Here is an 18,898-nt window from a genome sequence, read left to right on the forward strand (position 1 = left end):
CCCCAGCCGACCTTGGGAAACTGGAAATATTAATAAATATTTACCAGGATGCAGAATAAGCCCCCAAAGAAGAATTTATTTCCTTGAAGAACAGCGAGGTGACTGAACATTCCGGGATACTTCCAAGGGATGGAGTGCCACGACAAGGGGGAATGGCTTCCCAGTGCCAGAGGGCAGGGCTGGATGGGAGATTGGGCAGGAATTGTTCCCTGGGAGGGTGGGCAGGCCCTGGCACAGGGTGCCCAGAGCAGCTGGGGCTGCCCCTGGATCCCTGGCAGTGCCCAAGGCCAGGCTGGACATTGGGGCTTGGAGCAGCCTGGGACAGTGGGAGGTGTCCCTGCCCATGGCAGGGGTGGCACTGGATGGGCTTTGAGGAGTCCACTCCCCACAAGTTCCCTGTGTGTCCCTCTGAGCCACCCACTGCAGGCACAGGGACACCTCCACAACAACAAAGATGATTTTCCAAGGTGCGTTTTGCTTCCTGGGGAATTCTTCCAAGAGAAAGGAGCCAGAAATCCATGCTCTGGTGAAACAAGGGTATTTCCCAATCACATTAAATAAGAACTGACTCAACAGCAGCGCTTGGGAGCTGAACTCCAAGTGCTCCAGCTTGCTGGGCATTCCCAAGCTGCATTTTCCCTGTTTCCCAGCTCGATCTGGTGGGACCAACAAAAATAGCAGCAGCTGTTGCTGAGAGCAGCGTTTGCAAGCTGAGCTCTGCTGATCCCGACAGCTGAACTGCTGCACTCACAGAGCAGGGACTGCTCCTGCCCCAGTGAGAGGGGACAGCCTGCTTTGCCTTCAGAATGGATTCCCCTTCTCTCAGGATGGAAGAGAATTCCCCATAATCAGCTGGGGAGGGTCGGGCTCTGCTGCCAGGGAACAGGGACAGGACAAGGGGAAAGGGCCTCAGGCTGGGCCAGGGGAGGCTCAGCTTGGACAGCAGCAGGAATTTCCCCATGGAAAGGGTGCTCAGGCCTTGGCAGGGGCTGCCCAGGGAGCTTTGGAGTGCCCATGCCTGGAGGTGTCCAAGGAAGGGCTGGAGGTGGCACTCAGTGCTCTGGGCTGGGGACAAGGTGGGCATCGGGCACAGCTTGGACTCCATGGGCTGGGAGGGCTTTTCCAACCCCAATTACCCATGATTAGGTTTTTAGGAGACTTTCCACATCTCTTTAAGGCCAGAGTCAGCCTCTCTCCTGACCTAAGAGAGAAATGATAATCTGCATATCTAAATTATATTCCCACTCCCCACCTCAAGTCCAACATTACTTTAGGGTTGGCTACAGAACAGGCTGTGCTGGGTTAGGCCAGAAAATAAGTCAAGACTTAAATAAGCCCCATGTAAGACATGGCTCAGGGTGTGGCTGCCCCTGGATCCCTGGCAGTGCCCAATGCCAGGTCAGACACTGGGGCTTGGAGCAGCCTGGGACAGTGGAAGGTGTCCCTGCCCATGGCAGGGGTGGCACTGGATGGGCTTTAGTGTCCCTTCCCACCAGAACCATCCTGGGATTCTGGGATTTTTTGAGAAGATGGAAAGAAAAGTCATGGAGTAAAAATGAAGATCCAGTGTAGGCTGGATTTGGAAGGATGAATCAAGAATTAATTCCAAGTGGGCAGCAGGATGGAAACTGTCCATGACAGACTCCTTATTTTCTTTGGAAAAGTCCAGATTCCACTGGCTGGGAAAGCACTAAATTTCCTCTCCCAACTGGAGCACTGTGGGACTCTACAGGAAAATAATTTGCAAAACTGTACACTAACTATACACTAAAAAAGGCAAACTTAACAATTTTTAATCAAATACTCAACTGTGCTAAACGCCTTTAATTCCACAACCTGATCCCTGCACTGAAAACTGATTTTTGTTGCTTGACAACAAACACAGCCAAGTTTTTGATAAGGAAAGGGCAAATATTGGGCAAATATATTAAAATAGATTAAAATTTCTGTCTTCCTATAAAGCCCAGAGGTAAATAGGATTTTTCAGAAATGTCTGGAAGCAAAAGGCTAAAAAGCAGTGAGGAATGTCAAGGGTTTCATGCACAAAACCATTCCAAGAAAAAGTAAATTGAGGAAGAAGGATTCTCTGGCTAAAATATGTGGAAAATGGAAAAACTCGCTGCTGTGGGGTCTTGGAAGTATCAAATGGAGCTAAACTCCAATGATCCCATACATAACCCTGCTCTGCTTCCCTGTTTGGATTTGCTGGAAATAGTAAATATATTTTTATGTTTAATTCCTGCCTCCAACCAGAGCTGAAGCCCCTGCCCAACTTTGATGGGCTCCAAACAAATCCCATCATTCCCAGCCTTGGTGGGCTCCAAACAAATCCCATCATTCCCAACTTTGATGGGCTCCAAACACATCCCATCATTCCCAGCTTTGATGGGCTCCAAACAAATCCCATCATTCCCAACTTTGATGGGCTCCAAACACATCCCATCATTCCCAGCTTTGATGGGCTCCAAACAAATCCCATCATTCCCAACTTTGATGGGCTCCAAGCACATCCCATCATTCCCAACTTTGATGGGATCCAAGCACATCCCATCATTTCCAGCTTTGATGGGGTCCAAACACATCCCATCATTCTCAGTTTAGATGGGCTCCAAACACATCCCATCATTCCCAGCTTTGGTGGGCTCCAAACACATCCCATCATTCCCAGCCTTGGTGGGCTCCAAACACATCCCATCATTCCAGACTTTGCCAAGACTCTTCCCATGAACAGACAAGGCCCAGGATGGGTTTCCACCTCTGAAGGATGTGTTTAGTTTCAACGGGAATTAAAAATCCAGGGATAATTAAAATGTGGCTCTGCAGTGGCCCAGCCCCTCGTGGCTGTGTGATAATATGAAACATCCTGCACAGGCTGGAGAAGGGAATACGCTGCAAATGTTGGGAAGGGATGGAAAAAAAAGGTCAGCTCATCCCAATCAGAATTTTGCTCAGCTTGGAAGGAGGAATGACATTGTCAGATGAGTTTGGGATTTCCTCAGGTGATCCTGATCTCAAATCCCTCAGTGAAATCCCCAATTCTTCCCCTTGATGGCACCCAAAAGATCCATTCTTTCAAAAGCCAAAGAATTCACAGAATCCCAGGATCCCTGAGGCTGGAAAAGCCCTCCCAGCCCATGGAGTCCAAGCTGTGCCCGATGGCCACCTTGTCCCCAGCCCAGAGCACTGAGTGCCACCTCCAGCCCTTCCTTGGACACCTCCAGGCATGGGCACTCCAAAGCTCCCTGGGCAGCCCCTGCCAAGGCCTGAGCACCCTTTCCATGGGGAAATTCCTGCTGCTGTCCAAGCTGAGCCTCCCCTGGCCCAGCCTGAGGCAATTCCTGACAATTAAACCCAAAAAATCAGGAGATTTCCAAGAGAAAAATGATCTTTTTGCAATAGCTGGGACAAACAGCTCGCTTGGGAATTGGAAATCGGACACAGTTGGAAATTTCCACCAATAAATATCTCGGTTCTGCATCTGTCAGGCTATCAGAAGACAATTGCAGCAGTTTTTGCCTCGTTATCTAATTAATTCACTAATGGCTTTGTTTATAAAACAGCCTGGAGGCTGGAAGAGATTTAATTGCACTTCAGAACAGGGGCCAGATTCTCTTTAAACATAAATAAAGGCAAAAAATTCCGCTGTGTCCACTTTGTCCAGAGCCCATAAAACACGGCTCGAACGTTTTACGTGCATGTTTTCATTTGTGTCTTTATTAAATCTCCACATGGCAAAGGAATTTTGCTTTTTGGGGCCACCCCCAAGCCAGAAGGAGTGCAGAAGGCAAGGAGCTGATTTTTAGTCTCCCTGTGCTCAGCCTTCACCTACAGGAACTGATTTCATGGAAAAATGACTCCAATCCCGGATATTCAGCTACTCCAATGTATTTATTGTGGAGCTGTCAAAAATAATCTTGATTTAAACCCGGAAGAACTGACCTGGGGCGGATGATCAGGAGCACAGGACTTGAGTGAAAAGGAAATTAAAGAACAAAGCCAAGAGCAATTAAGGCCAGCAGAGATGATTTCTGAGGGCTGGGGACAGCTGCCCTCCGTCCCTGTCCCCTGTCACATGAAGTGACATTCCCTATCCTGGTGGCACTTGAAATTCCTATCTTCCTAATGTTAACCCTGGATCCCAGTGCAGAAGATGCTCAGCTGACACCAAGCACGGAGGCTGAGATGTAAAAAGGAGTGGATGCATCCCAAAAAGTCCGCTCCCACCGTTTGCTGTGGTTTCTCCAGCCCTGGATGGTTTATCCCTCAAGAAAAACCTGGATAAAAGTCGATTCTGTAGCCCAGTTTGGGATGAAGAGGAGCATCCATAAGGATGTTGGAAGAGGCACCGGGGAGCCACCGAAAACCCAAAAAACAACACGAATTCCAATGCTTTGGACTTTATTCCTGAGATACAGAAAACAAACTGCCTGGAAAAGCGAGACAAAAAGGGATTTCCACGTGAACCATCCGTGGGATTGAAACTAATTTATATTTTAGGCTGTCTGACCCAAAAACCACATCCCTGTGCATGGATGCATGGAAAGGGCGACCTCTCCATGCCACCAGCATTCCCAGAGGTGTCTGGAAAACCACATCCAATGGCAATGTTATTCCTTCTTGGCCAATCCCAACCCCAGACACTCCAGTTTCCCCCCCAGCCACCACCAGTTGCCCTCTCCAGCAGTGACATCCTGGGACTTCGTGCCCAAAGCTCTAAAATTCCTTTTCCTTGCCATGTCCTTCACTTCCTTGATCCCTTTTACTCCTGGAAAGCACAAAAACTGCGAATGTTTTCCAGGAACATTCCTGCACTTCCATATGCAGGCAATAAAAGAGCTGAGTCCTCCAATATATTTTATAATTTTAGCCCTGAATAATAAACCATATTTTTCATGGAGGAGGTGGAAGCATCAGGCAGCAATTCCAAGCTCCGTGTTGACAAAAGGAATATTTTCTTTGCTTTGTAACAAAATTTAAAGAAAAACAACAAAATCTGGTGTGTTGGGCCACACTTGTAAATGTGTTTTATCTGTGTGAGATTCAGTGTCAGTTAAGAACCACAGAAAATGAGCTTATCCAGCATTTTCCTGCTCAGGAGAGGGGCACCCACCCCCCTGAAGAAAACCTCCAGGAATGTTTTTCCCACCCCAAGTGGCTCCAGGGCTTCTTGGAGGCTTCTGAGATGTGAACATCGGCTCAGAATGGATTATTTCTCCTTGAGCTGACACCTCGAAGGGACAGAGCAGCTCCTGCTCTTCCTCTCGGCTGGCCCAGGGTCACGCAACACCAGGGTGGAGTTTCTGTCACCTTAAAGCTGCCACAGGCAGAGGCCAGGCTGTGGTTTGAGACTCCCACCAGCAAACCCTCACGGAGACAAACCTGTGCACCTGCCCTGGAACACGCTGAGGTGTCAAAACGCTTAAAAATGAAGCCAAAACCTTCCCAAGGCTCAAACCAAGCCCCAAACTGGGGGGTCCCTCACTCCAGGGTAGAGAAGCCAGTGGTGATGTTAATTTAGGAGACAAATCTCTGGTCAGGAGAGGATGGAGGGACTTCAAAAGAGAGGTTGAGCACAAGCTCCTGCTCTAAAGAATCCATAGCAATGACTGCAGCAGGAGCAGGGAAAGGACCTCCTTCCCATCAGCGAGGGAATCCTTCCCAGGCTGTTGGTGAACAACAGCTGAAGAGCAAACAAACTAACAATAAATGAAACCCCCAGCCCCAGGAAGGATCAGCGTTCTCATAGTTGCTCCCTCCTCCACAGGATTTCACATCCGTACAGGAAAAGCCAGAAACAAACCACAGGGAAGAGCAGGTTGAGCTTTGCACACCAAATTTACTCCTTACATCACAAATACTCACCAGAACACCTCGTCTTGCCCATTTTCCAACCCCCAGCTGCCCTTGGCTCCTGCAGGGTCATGGGGTGGAGACTTCCCTGAGGTTTTGTGGTGGCAACAGTAACTGTTCCCACTCTGCCCAGGCTCGCAGGAGTTCCTAACATAGTGCACGAGTGTCCGGTGTCCGGAGCTCCTCCGTGGTGTAACCCAATTCCCCCTTCCTACTCCAAGTTCTTGTGTTCCCATGGTGTTACAAAGGGGTCACCCCCCTCTCAGGCTCTGCTTTAAAGGAGACCACAGAGCTCCAAAGCCAAGCAGAGCCGAAAGCAGGCTCGGATTTTGTCTTTTCTCTACAATTCTGCGCAAAAAAAGAAGTCCCTCTTTGGGATGTATTGTCATGGGTCAGGTGCTGAATGTTCAGCTTTGAGGATGACCAAGTGGAACCACTCTAGGCTTGAATAAAAAATGTGTAGGAAAGGCTTTCTACTGTCACTCTGGATTTGGTTTAGTAAGATTTTAGGTTGCTTTTCCAATCCCAGCACTCACCAGCCATGCAGCTCTCCAGGTTGTCTCTAAAAGGCCATAAATCAATGCCATAAACCACTTAAGAGAGAGGAGATGTGTGCTCCTCTCAGGGCATAAATCCTTCTTGGCTACTGCAAAACATTTACTGGTACCTTTTTTATGTCTCAGGAAGTGTAAATCAGCTTTCTTCACTATCTAATCCCACCAGATCACTTTTCTTGGGGTTACTGAGGTGTAATACCACAGAAAATGAAGCCTTTAACACAGCACTTGTTTTAGGACGTCACACAAAGAAGAAGAGGTCACCTACCAGCTCCACTCTCCCGAACCCTCCGACTCCCAGGGTGTCGATGATGTTGAAATCCGACAGTTTCAGGTTGGCAAAGAAGGCAGCTTCGGCTTCGTATCTGGAGGTTTTGAGGCGAAAAAATGGAAATTTCTTAGAGGTGCAAACCTGAGCAGTGCGCGCCGCCGCCCCCGAGCTGCGGGAGCCTGGCCCAGCCTTTACCTGCTGCACTTCCATCTCAGCTCTCAAAATGTGCTTTTAGCTCAGCATTCTGCTGCTCCCAATCCCAGCACAGCTCCAGTTTTCCAAGGGGGAATAGCAAACATCCCTACTGAGGGTGCAAAGCCAACGCCTGGGGCTGCAGTCCAGCTCCCAAGGCTACAGCTGGGAATTTTCTATCCATCTTCTCCTGCGTGGGGTTTTTTAAAAAATATTTTGGTGTCTTTAAGGATTTTTGGAAGGTAAAAGTCTCTCCTAGAAGTTTCTCTTATCCACAAGCTGGCAGCAGTTTCTATAAATGTTTATTGGAAGTGGCAGGATCCCTAAAGGTCCCTGGAGAGAAATCCCAGGCAGGTTTTATGAAATCAGATCTGATAAACTGCAAAGGCCCGAAATGAATTACTTCAGTCACAGATCAACATTCCCAAAAGGATATCTTCTCTTGTTCTCCTCCTCTAAACTCACTCAGAGCAGACATCCCAAGCCAGGAGGTCCCAAAATCCCGATGCTCTCTGTTTTTCCCATGTCCAACCGTCCCACAACACCAAGCCCCTGAGTAAGGAGCACACAAATCCAGCCCAGGCAAGCCTGCCAAAATCAGCTTCCCATGCCTATCCATGACCATGATCCCTCCAAAATAGCTCCTTGTTAAGGTTTAGGGTATTTTTAGAAAGGCTCAGAGGGGAAATGGATGAGCAGGATCCACCCCCTCCATAAAATGTGACATTCGGCTGCCGGAGAGGCCCTGCGCGTGTCCGACCTTTGGCTGCTGGTGACTTTATGGGAATAAAGAGCTGGCTGGATTATGGAGGGAGGCCTGGAAGGTGCAGGGGAAGGTGCTGGATTATGGAGGGAGGCCTGGAAGGTGCAGGGGCAGCTGGCTTGGTGTGCAGGGCTTCATTTTAGCTGGAATAGTTTGCAGTTAACAGATAGAGCAGGATCACTGGGGGCTTCACTCGTGCAGGGTGACAGTAGTGGGAAGAGGAGCCCCCATCCCACTCCCGTACCCACCTGCCCAGCTTTGGGACATTCTCCTCCTGATTATTTCATCAACAGCATGAACTGATTTATTGGCAGATTCCTTTCAAACCACCTCCTCTGCTCTATTTAAAACCTCAACGACAATGGGGGAGAAAGAGCAAAACTGCGTCATTTTCCAAGTGGAAAGGGAAAACTCCAAATAGGAATCTGGCAGTGTGAGAGGTGTCACATCATGAAGCCCGAAGTCTGAGGCAATAAAGCACAATTTTCTCTCAGGGGGTGCTGTCAACAGATGGCTTCAGCTCTGCTGTATTTTTTACGCTGTCACCAGATCCCATGGGTGACCTTGCTCCTGATGCACCCGACTTTGGAACCCAATCAGCATGGAGCCCGCTGGGAACTTGGGATAACCTTGCGTGCCACAGCTGCTCATTGATCCCTCTGTGCTCATCACGAGGTGAGCGCTGAGCTGGCGCTAAAAAAGGATTTAAATGTCCCCATTCACAGCACGGCAGAGCCATCATTTCGGGGGTGACAGAGCAGGGAGTGCTTCTCAGTTCATGATGAATGTACAGAGCAGTTAAATACCTTGAATGATTTCTAATTGCCAGGAAGATGAAATCCCAGCCTGGAAAATTCCCTGCCAACACACAAACAGATGGAATTTCAGAGCCAGGGTCATACAATGGTTTGGGTTGGAAGGGACCTTCAAGACCATCTGATTTCAACCTCCCTGCCATGGACAGGGACACCTTCCTGGACCAGGAGGCTGAAATCTTCTGGATTTGCGTTGCAACACGATAAAACTGGATTATTTTGCTGAGAAAAATCCTTGCTGCATCCTTGGGATCGCTTTTGGAAATGCCTTGGCTAATTCCCTCTGCCAGACTCCTTGGATGGAGCGAGCATATACAAGTGCAGCAAAGCAGATGGGACACACTGGATGTGTTTCTCTCTAAATACACTGCAACAAGCCTCAAAAACCCAAAAGAAAGGCCAAAAATATGTAGTGAAACCAAACCACGGTAAAATCAGGCAAGCAAGCTCTTCCCGTGCCCACCAACAACAGCCACACTGGAATTCTGTTTTATTCCCAGCTACAAAAGTCCAAGTCCATTTAAACACCAAATTCCTATAAATTAAGTCATTCTGCATTTCAAACCTGCTAAGCTGGAGGATAAATATCTTCAATAAAAAGGTGAAAATACAAATATTCCCAAGCTAAATCAGAAATCGGGGGTATGATCCTCATCATGAAGTTCAGAATTCCTTCCAAATTCCTGAAGCCGAGCATGCTGCTCCCTGAACGGAAGCTCCCAAGGTTTTGCAGCGTGAGCTCCTCACTGGACAGAACAATGGTGAAAAACATGTGTGATGTTTGATTTTATCCCCTCCCAAAGCAAAGAGAGCCTTCCAAGGCACGGGGAGGGCAGTGCCAAGGAACACAGAAGTTGAAATACTAATATTTTTCTGTAGGAAAACATTCAGTTCTGGATCAGAATAAAGAATCTGCGACACTCGGGAACGTTTGGGATATTCACAGGATGGCTCAGGCTGGAAGGGACCACACCTGGTGGCACCTCCCTGCTCCAGCAGGGCCATCGCGGAGCACAGGCCCAGCACTGTGTGCACACAGCTCTGCAACAGCCCCAGGGAGGAGAGCCCAGAGCCTCTGTGGCCAATGTGCTCAAGGAAGCAGTTCCACAGAACAGAGGTGGGATGAGGGTAGGGACAGTTTGACCCCACTTGTTCAGGATGAGGTGGGAATAACTCATCCCTGTGTGGGACAAATCCACCTGTGCCAGGGCAGGGTGCTTTTCTCCACTGTGGAGACGCCACTCATGCCACTCCTCTTTAACCAGAAAGGCAGTTTTATTGTAAATCCCAGCTTTATGGCAGTGCTTGGAGACTTTCCAAATAATCAAATGCTTTTCTGACTTCTGGAAGAGTTCAAATTCCTGAATTAATGGATGAGAGGTGTGCTGGGCAGACACCTTGGAGGCACAGTCAGTGCCACGCTGGAGCTGTGCAGGCACAAGGCCTGGACTTCCTGCACTGGGATTTCTGGGCTTGTTTGTCTCCAGTTGAATTAGCTGTAATTAAGAAAGAGCCTTTCCCTGGATATTTTGGTAATTGGGCTGCTCATCCCAGGTCAAAATCTCTGGAAAATCATAGCTGGAAGTGCACAGTAAGAAAAGATATGGGGAATGTGTGATCCAAAAGCAAGGAAAAGTCTGTTAATAAAGAGCTTTTAAAATGAAGGCTGAGCTTTTCACAGGAGCCTTGTGGGACACCAGGAATCAACTCCCAGTGTGCTCCTAATGGGACTTTTTGCTTATTGAAGCACGGTTTTGTACCTACTGACAGCAGCCCAAGCCTAGCAGAGCTCACAGCCCACTCCTGCAGCTGACAGCAGGGTGGGACCTCAGAGAGCAGCACGGGCGATGTTCAGGTCTGAGTTAGGCAAGAGCATCCTGCAGAGTCTCCAAGCTCTTCTCCAAGGTTTCCTGGGAATCTGAATGGCAGAAACCTCCTGAAACCTCCTCTGGAAGAGCTGGGGCTTGGGAACACCACTCCTTTCCCCGCCTCCAAATAAACCTCCTGTTCCTGAGGAGCTGCCTGGCCTCAGCCTCCCCTTTGGCAGGGACAGGCACCGTGTACAAGACACCAGAGTAATCAGGGGGCTCAGGAGGAAATTCCATCTTCCAATACCCCAATCCTTTGAAATGGCAGTGCAGGAGCCACAGCCCAAGTGTTTGGGCAATGCTTTGCCCGAGGGGAGAGGAAATCCTGTGGCTCCTTGCACTTTTGGAGGTTTCCCCCCATTTAAATGAGCCACTGCCTCCTAGGACAATGATTACTCTGAGAGATATTTCAAGCTTTGCCTCCTAAACCTATGAACAACAACGAAAAAATTGAAATAATCGCGTTACCCGGGCAGCTGATCAACAAGAAGATGTGAGGAGCAAAGGTTTGCAATTACCCAACTGCTCAGCTCAGCTAAAGTAGCTCCTGAATCCCATCCTAAGCGTGTTGGGAAACATCAGACATCTGTTAGCAAACTGTCATCTCCAGAGAAAACTTGGCTCCTCTCCACCTGCAGACTGCCAGCCAGCCAGGAACTGCAACCAAATGGGAATCAACCGCCCTGATCCGAGCAAATGCCAACGGTTTGGGGGGATAAACCCAGAATTTGAGAGCCTTCCCCACTGACAGACACCAGCAGCCTGTTACTTGGTTTTTTGGTCAGCCTAGTCACTACCTCACCCATCACTGAGGAGATGCATTTCTGGAGAAGGAAATATGGAATCTCTGTGAAAACTGGGAAAGGTGGAATGGTGGCACCTGGATGGTGAGATCAGAGCCAGCCTGCAAGGGGACACAGGTGAAATGAGCCTGAGATCCACAGGTGGGGTGGGGAGGGAAATATTTGCCAAAACTAAACCCTATTTCTGTGCCCACTAAAAGTCCTCTCCTCATGGTTCTTAAGATACAGCAAGATTCTAAAGGGATCAGGGAATCATGGAATAGTCTGGCTTGGAAAGGACCTTCATGATCATGTTGTTCCAACCACCTTCCACGTCACCACATTGCTCCCAACCCTTTCTTGAACGCTTCCAAGGATGGGGCAGCCACAATTTGTTTCTTATTAAATGCTGCTTCAGCTGATGGGGCACTTAAAAAAATCTGTGTAGAAGAAAGCAAAAATTCCCCCAAATCCCCAATTCTGTGACTGCTCTTTCTCCCCATCTGACTGTCTGTATTTTGGCTGGGATGAAATGATCCACCTGAGTCTGGTCTATCCATGGGACCTGGCCTGCCTGGTACCCTGAAATCATGGAAAGCTCCCTAGATTGGATTCATGCTGTTGTGTGAAGAAAGGTGCAATTCCAAAGGGACACAGCTGGAATTCCTGTCACCAGCAGGTTTCAGAGTTGAAAGTGATGTGAGGAAGAGCAGATGCAGCAAATGGTGGCAGGGCTGCCAGGCCTTCCCTTCCCTGCTGGCTCCAATGACTCCCAAAAGCTCAGGATCACGTGTTCCCCAAGGATTTGGGGCAAGGGGGAATCTAGGAATAGGTGAAAGTGAAATCAAAAGCACCTCGTGTGGTGTCCATGAGATGCTGAGCTTCAGCTGTGCTCTGTTTGAGAGGGCTCAGGCAGAGGGACAGCCACAGGGCATCAACACAACCAGTGGGATCCAGAGCCTGGGAATGGCTGAAAGCAAATTCCTGGCAGGCACTGAGAGCAAATCCCTATTTCTTCATGGTGCGTGGCCACTCGTCCTCTCAGAGGTCCCATCCCACATGCAAACCCTTATCCAGCATTCCCCACAGGTATCAATCATGGGGTCAGGACTTTTGGGGGGTGATGTTCCTTGACAAACCTTTGCAGCAGGAAAAAATAACCAGGGCATGAACCCAACCTCTGCTGGGAAAGGCCAAACCTGCTCTCCAGACCTCTTCAGGATCTGAGCACTCCCAGGTCTCCACGGATTAGCTGGAAGGGGGGTGTTTGCCCCAAAATTCCCCTCAGGCAGAGCAGGCAGTGAGAGCAGGGAATAACAATGTCCTGGATGTGTGGGAAAGGCCTCTGTGCTCCTTCCTCTGGGCACCACGTGTCCATCTCCCTCCTGATGCACAAATGCACCTGGGAACTTCCCAAAGACCCCCTCAGGAAAAGCTGCCTTGGGAAGGATGATTCTGAGGAAAAGCGCAGCTCTTTGCCTGTTTTCCTGCCCATCACAAATGTGACAGAACAGCTGAATTCATTCCCAGCTCTGTCATATTACTGCCATTTCTGAGCTCGCTCACGAATTCAGATCCCAGAGTTATTCCAGGATATCTCCATCGATAACTCCTGCCTGGGATTAGCCACCCTAATGCCGAGCCAGCCCAGGGAGGGATGGATGTCACCCACAGATCCTGGCTGCTCAGACAGGATTTACCTCCAGAGGAGGATTTGCTGCCCTGCCCCAAGGAAGACCGAGGAGGAGAACATCAAACTCATCTGCTGCTCTCGATGTTTTATAATTGCAAACCCCACTGAAAGAGTGGAAGGATGGATCTGTAGATGGATGTAGGGTGAACATATGGGAATAATAACCCAGGAATTCCTAGGCTAGGATTCCTCAGCCCATCCTTCTGGGGTGGCTTGAACTCCTGATTTAGCTTCTCCTCCCACTGCCTTCCACATCTGACACCTTCAGAAATCCAAACCAGGAGCCTTTTCCTTGGGATTTTTAAAAGCCCTGTGCTGGTGGTGCCGCTGGGTTTGAAGCTGCAGCTGCAGGGACCATTGCATGGAAAAGAAAGGCTGGATTTCTTTTCAAGGCCATATCTTCAGGGCTGGGAATTTCTCTTGGATGCCCCAGCACCTGAGATCACAGCCTTTCGCATCAGGAGAAAATTGCACATCCCCTGCTTTAGATTTTCTTACAGCAGTGGAGCTTGGAGTGGCAGCTAAACCAGATATTGAAGCCACGGTGTGGGAACCCAGAGTGCTGAGAATATTTCTCTGCCTGTTTTTAAGGGTTCTTGCCCCCCTGAAAAACACTGTTTTAACCTCCAACCTTGGAAAACCTGCCTACGATCAGACAAGAACTAGAAAACACAGTGGTGTGAATTAGGTGATAGACTGCTATGTAAGATTGTCACAGGGTGAAAAATTTTAGAGGTTTTGGGCTTCTCTTTGTAGTAAATAGATAAGAGTAAAAAATATCAAAATGAAGGATTGTTGTTGTTCTCTAAACTTTCTCCCTTCTTCCTTTACTACTCCATATTCTGCAGTAAAAGTAGTTTGGAATGACTGGATGAGGAATTCCGCAGTTCCTGGCCGTGTTACTGAATAATTGGTAGGAAAGTGAAAATAACATACGTTTTTAGTAACTATTGGTTAAATTATCTTTAAAAGACTGTGCAAATCTTGATAATTAGAGACTTCTCTCCTGCTTTCTGTGCTCTATGCTGTACCTGGGTCACGCTAGTGGCTCTGTTCCTCTGATAAGACTTCATAAACAACTATCTGGAAGCCCTGAAACTCCAGGAAAAGTCTCGGTTTATCTTTGAAACTCCTTGCAAGGACTTTTAGAAAATTCTCTCCCATCAGGAGGGATTGGATTTATGGCACGGTTCAGTGTCACCATGGCATCTCTAACTTCCTCTGGAAGGGGAGGGAGATCTGAAATTAAAAATACAGGGTTAAAAACCTCACAGGTTCATGTGTCCCCTCCCCTTTTTTAAAAGCAAATCACTTTTCAGTGAGAGCTCAGCATCACAAACATGATACTGTGCTGCTGGAGCAAGCTGAGCTCATCCCGGGTTGGTTCAGTAGTTAAACAAAGAGATTTGTTGGAATTCTGGGGCTTTGAAGACTTGGATGTTGCACAGATCTCACCCAGAATTGTAACTGAACACACTCAAATGCAGCCAAAGCAGCTCAGAAAGTGCTTCTCTTCATCCAGGCTCTTTGAGAAGCCTGGATTTTTTGGAGTGAGTATTGTGGAAGCCCTGAACGTGCCAGGAGATTGGGATACCTCATTAAACACCTTGTGCTGCTGGGTTCAGCACCTCCCACCCCGCAGTGGGACCTCATCTGGGAGAAAACCCCTTCAGATGCAAATCTCACCCTTTTTCTCCAGATATTCCTGTGGGACCCTCTCCTCTGGTAACACAGGCAGGTGCATCGCTCCCTTTAAAGCCCACGAGAGCCCCCAGGGGTCCGAGCTCCCAAAATCCCAACCCAGCGCCCACGTTGTGGAATTGTCCCTTACGCATCCACACGATGCTGATGTGCCAGGAAAAAGCCACAGTTTTGGTGGGACAGTCAAACACACCGGGATAGAAAATGCCAGGTGATGGGAACTCCGTACAGACCTGAGCCCCAGCGCTCTCAGTAGAGCACAAGGAGGGTTTTTAGGGAACACACTCCCTGGTTTTCTCTGGAAGTCACAGGGAGGTCACCACGGAAATGTGTATTTGTTTTCCAGATGCACGTGTTCCTCCTTGAACTCCTAAGGAAACAGCTCCACGCTTCCCACAGGACTCTCCCCACCTCCTTCTCTGGGAAGTGCTGGATTCAGCTCTGGGTAAAAACGACATTTGTAATATTCCTCATGCCAAAATGTCCTGAAATAGTTCAAACAAGACACCCTACAGAACAGTCTGATTACAACCTCCAGATCTGAATCCATTTTAATTAAAAGGGGCGGAGGGAGGATGTGGAGTATTCCTTCCTCTGGTGGAGTTTCCTGTTCTGTGCAGTGTTAAAGGATATTGCTTAAGGATGGGGGTTGTTCCTTCTCTTTCCCCTCCCTTTCTCCTGGTCTCTTGCTTTAACTCTGGATGATTTTAGCTGGACACCAAAGACATGCCTCATATCACATTCTATCCTGGCCCAGCACAGCCTGGAATTCCAGGCTGAACAAAATCCTAAGGAAGAGCAGAAGACCTCTCACGGCACCTCAAACGCTGCACTCGGACCTCGGCAACCTCATTTCATTCCAATGGAAAGAACATCTGCTATAAAATGGAAAAGCATAAGATGTTATTTATCGACAGCCAAGTAATTCATATCAAACCATGGATACCTGGGGCAAACTGGGGTTTAAACCCCCACACCGAGCAGCTGAATCAGCTGCATTTTGCAGATGGTTGGCACAAAGGCAGTGAAAAAGAAACTTCCCATGGTGGTCTTTAATATCCCTGAATAATTTAGAAGGAAAAAAAAAAGAGTATTTTGGTCAGGAAGGAGACAATTCCCTGAATTCCCTCTTTTCTCCTCATTTTTCTCCTCATTTTTCTCCTCATCCTCCTGGATTCAACAGTTTGGATCTGTAGGCAATAAAATCTCTTTGGAAAATAAGGCATCAAGGGTTTTTCCTTTCGCTTTTCTGACTGACTTCTGAGGCAATACCTACAGATCCCTTGGGGATTTCTTCCTTTGGAAAACACCCAGGAGAACACATGTGAATACTGTCCAAAACAACAATTGTTCATTAAAATTCCAAATGAACTCTGTGAGGGCAATAAATCCCAGCTACCAAACCGGGTGCCAAGGATTGAACACCACCAAAGGTATTTTAAGGGAAGTTGTTGGGATTCATTGGGGAAGAGCCGTGTCCCACCCTTGGAAAGCCAGACATGATCTCAAGGAAAGCTCAGCCTAACTACAGCCTGAAATTGCTCAAATCACAGTTCTGCTCTACAAAACCTCCCCAGCTAATTGCAAAGTGCTCATTAGATCCCAGCAGCCCCAAAGGGGCTCAGCTGAGCACATCGACACCAAAGAGCCCCTTTGCCTCCAGCCTCCAGGCAGGACCAGCAGGGAGGAAGGTCCCCATGGCAACGGCGATGCTCACGTTCAAAGGATTCGGTTGCAGCTTTATCCTCTTCAATTTTTTAAGGAATGTGAGGAACAGATCAATATATTGATGATGTCAGACACATTTACTTGTCCAGTTCACTGTGCTCACCACTTACTGTGCATTTGTTCAAGTCCCGGGGGTTTCAGACAACTTTGTCAGCATTTTGCCCTCAGTTCTTCTTTCCAATGGCCCAAATCCTCTGGGAAAAAATCCCTTGTGAGCTTGGGTTTCCAGCTTGGCAGCTGCTAAGAGGCAGAGATCTACCCTGAGAGAACTCGTGTTCCTTCTCCAAGGGCTGCTGAGGGGCATTTCATGGAATCTCAGAATGGTTTGGAATGGAAGGGACCTCAAAGCCCATCCAGTGCCACCCCCTACCATGGGCAGGGACACCTTCCACTGTCCCAGGCTGCTCCAAGCCCCAATGTCCAGCCTGGCCTTGGGCACTGCCAGGGATCCAGGGGCAGTGATAGCCAGGGCAGATCAGAAAAGGTAAGTCAAGCCCAATTCAAAGTCCTACCCTTGGGAGAACCTCCTTGTAAGAGAAAAAACACGATGTGCTGAGATCTACCACTGCCAGAGAGAGCTTTCATAGAAAAGCACCACTTCAAAAGTCCCAAAAGGGAATTCAAAGAGCAGCTGAAAGAGCTGAGGAGGAGAATGAAATCTCAGCAGTGGCACATGGGGATCTGGACACAGCAAACACACCCAGTGTGGATCTAGGAGAGGCCAGCAGGAATTTGGAGCAGCTGAGCAGAAGCACAAGCCAGGACATTAAAAGCAAGAGCACCCTTCAAATACGAAGTCGTTTCAAACAAATCAAGAAAGAGGAAAGAAAAAAGAACCAAATCTGGTCCAGTTGAAAGGAAAAACACCATAAAACAGAAAAAAAAAGCAAATAACAACTTCAAAAGGCTTCAAACCAAATAATAAACCCTTCCTGACCACAGCAGCAGCACGAACCTGACCATGGGCTGTAGAGACCCTACAGAGACCCTCTGGAAAGAGCCCACCGAGGAGAACAAAGCCATGTGAGAGAAGCTCAGTGCCCTTTTTACCCCTGGGCTCAACATGGAAGGCCTTGGGGAGACCCTCCCAGCACATCTTCCTTCCCAGGGAAGCTCCAGGGGAACCCCACTGAAGTGTCATGAGGGGACCCACATCGACGGAGGGACCAGATGGGCCTCCCCCAGCACTTCTGTGTGACCTCGAGGATGGAAGTGGCTTTTTGATGGGATCCAGAGCCCTGTAGTCCCCTAAACCCAACATCTGTCCTAACAGAAGCACTTGACACATGGATAAATCTGAGTTCTTTGGGGAAGAGCCAAGGCGCTTCCCGAGCCTACTGGAGCTCTTTGAAGGAGACCCCAGGCATGTGGGGAGGAGAGAGCTGCTGGATGCAGTTGGCTTGGATTTCCTAAAGCCATCTGACAAGGTTTGAAAGGCTCTTATAGAAGTGATATAAGAAGGAAGGTCTGTGCATTGATTAAAACAAAAAAAGTGCAAAATAGGAAATGCAGCGGTCGTTTTCCTAATGGAGGGAGGTCAGCAGCACTCAGATCCTTCCTGCTCAACATCTTTAGGGATGAACTGGAAAAACAGGGAGAAGAAGTAAAATGACAGCATTGGTCAAGGATATGAAATCACCAAAACCAGCAAACAGAAGCCCAAGGTGAAAAACTGCACAAGGAATTAAAGACACAAAGGGACAAGGTAATGCCTACACTGGAAGTCCTGTAGAAATGCCGTGAGGGGGAAAAAATCCTGCCTAAGCAGGTGGTGGTGGTCATTCATCCATCTGTACTGCTCTCACCTCAAAAGCTAAGGAGTAAGGTTGGGAAAGGGACGGGGAAGTGATGGATCTGGATGGGATTCTGTGCTAGGGGAAGAGACAACTGGCAGGAGCTGATCAAAGTTGAAAAGGTCAGGGTGTGCCACGGGAAGCAGCTGTGCAGATTCAGGAGGAGAAACCACCAAGGAATGCTCAAATCTATTGACAGCAGGAAGTGCCCGAGTCCCAAATCGCTGGAGACTGGAGGCTCCCAATCAATAAATCAATAAATCAATAATCACCTCTTTGCTCTTCTCCCCCTTCCAGCCACCTGCTGGAGGCCACGGGCAGAGACAGGACCCAGCTGGATGCACTGAGGCACTTCCAACAGATCTGCACAGAACTGGGATAGACTGGGAAACTCAAGGCCCCTCCTTGCAGTGTCTGAAAGCATCAGAGCCCAGAGCTGTGCTTCCCAGGCTGCCCTGGAAGCTGTTCGTGTCTGACATGGTGAGACAGGAGCTGTTCGATCTCACAGCTTGTCCTGACCAGATAAAAGGAAGTTCTTATCAGGCATTTATTTATTTAACACATGGCAGCCAGGGAAAAGCAGAGTTCTCGCTGCTGCGCCGAAATCCACCGCCGGAGAAACTCCCCAGTGCTCTGCCAACACTGGAATATTGTCCTGTGATAATCAGGAAGGGATTAGGAAAACAAGGAGCCAAACAAAGCACCTGAACTCCCAGGGTTTTTTACCTCAGTGAACTCCTTGCCTGGGAAAGGGATGCAAGCTGGCTCATTTGGGGAATCCAGGCAGCAAACCCTGCACATCCCAGCAGTTCAATGGCATTCCTGCTTTTCTGATGGAGCACAGTATTTCCTAAAACACCTCCCACGCATGCAGCTTGTTCTGGA

At 48.6% G+C, this 18,898-nt stretch overlaps 1 protein-coding gene across 4 annotated transcripts in view; it reads right to left on the reverse strand.

Moving 5' to 3' along the window:
* Positions 1–18,898, reverse strand: part of PRKG1 (protein kinase cGMP-dependent 1) — a 374,310-nt gene that overhangs the window by 22,824 nt on the left and 332,588 nt on the right. For all 4 annotated transcript variants that reach the window (XM_048311091.1, XM_048311090.1, XM_048311092.1 and 1 more), the window contains one exon: positions 6,676–6,772. In XM_048311091.1, the coding sequence (XP_048167048.1) occupies positions 6,676–6,772 (97 nt within the window). The remainder of the gene's footprint in view (positions 1–6,675; positions 6,773–18,898) is intronic.

Source organism: Corvus hawaiiensis, chromosome 8, assembly GCF_020740725.1.
Source record: "Corvus hawaiiensis isolate bCorHaw1 chromosome 8, bCorHaw1.pri.cur, whole genome shotgun sequence".
Lineage (NCBI taxonomy): Eukaryota > Metazoa > Chordata > Aves > Passeriformes > Corvidae > Corvus > Corvus hawaiiensis.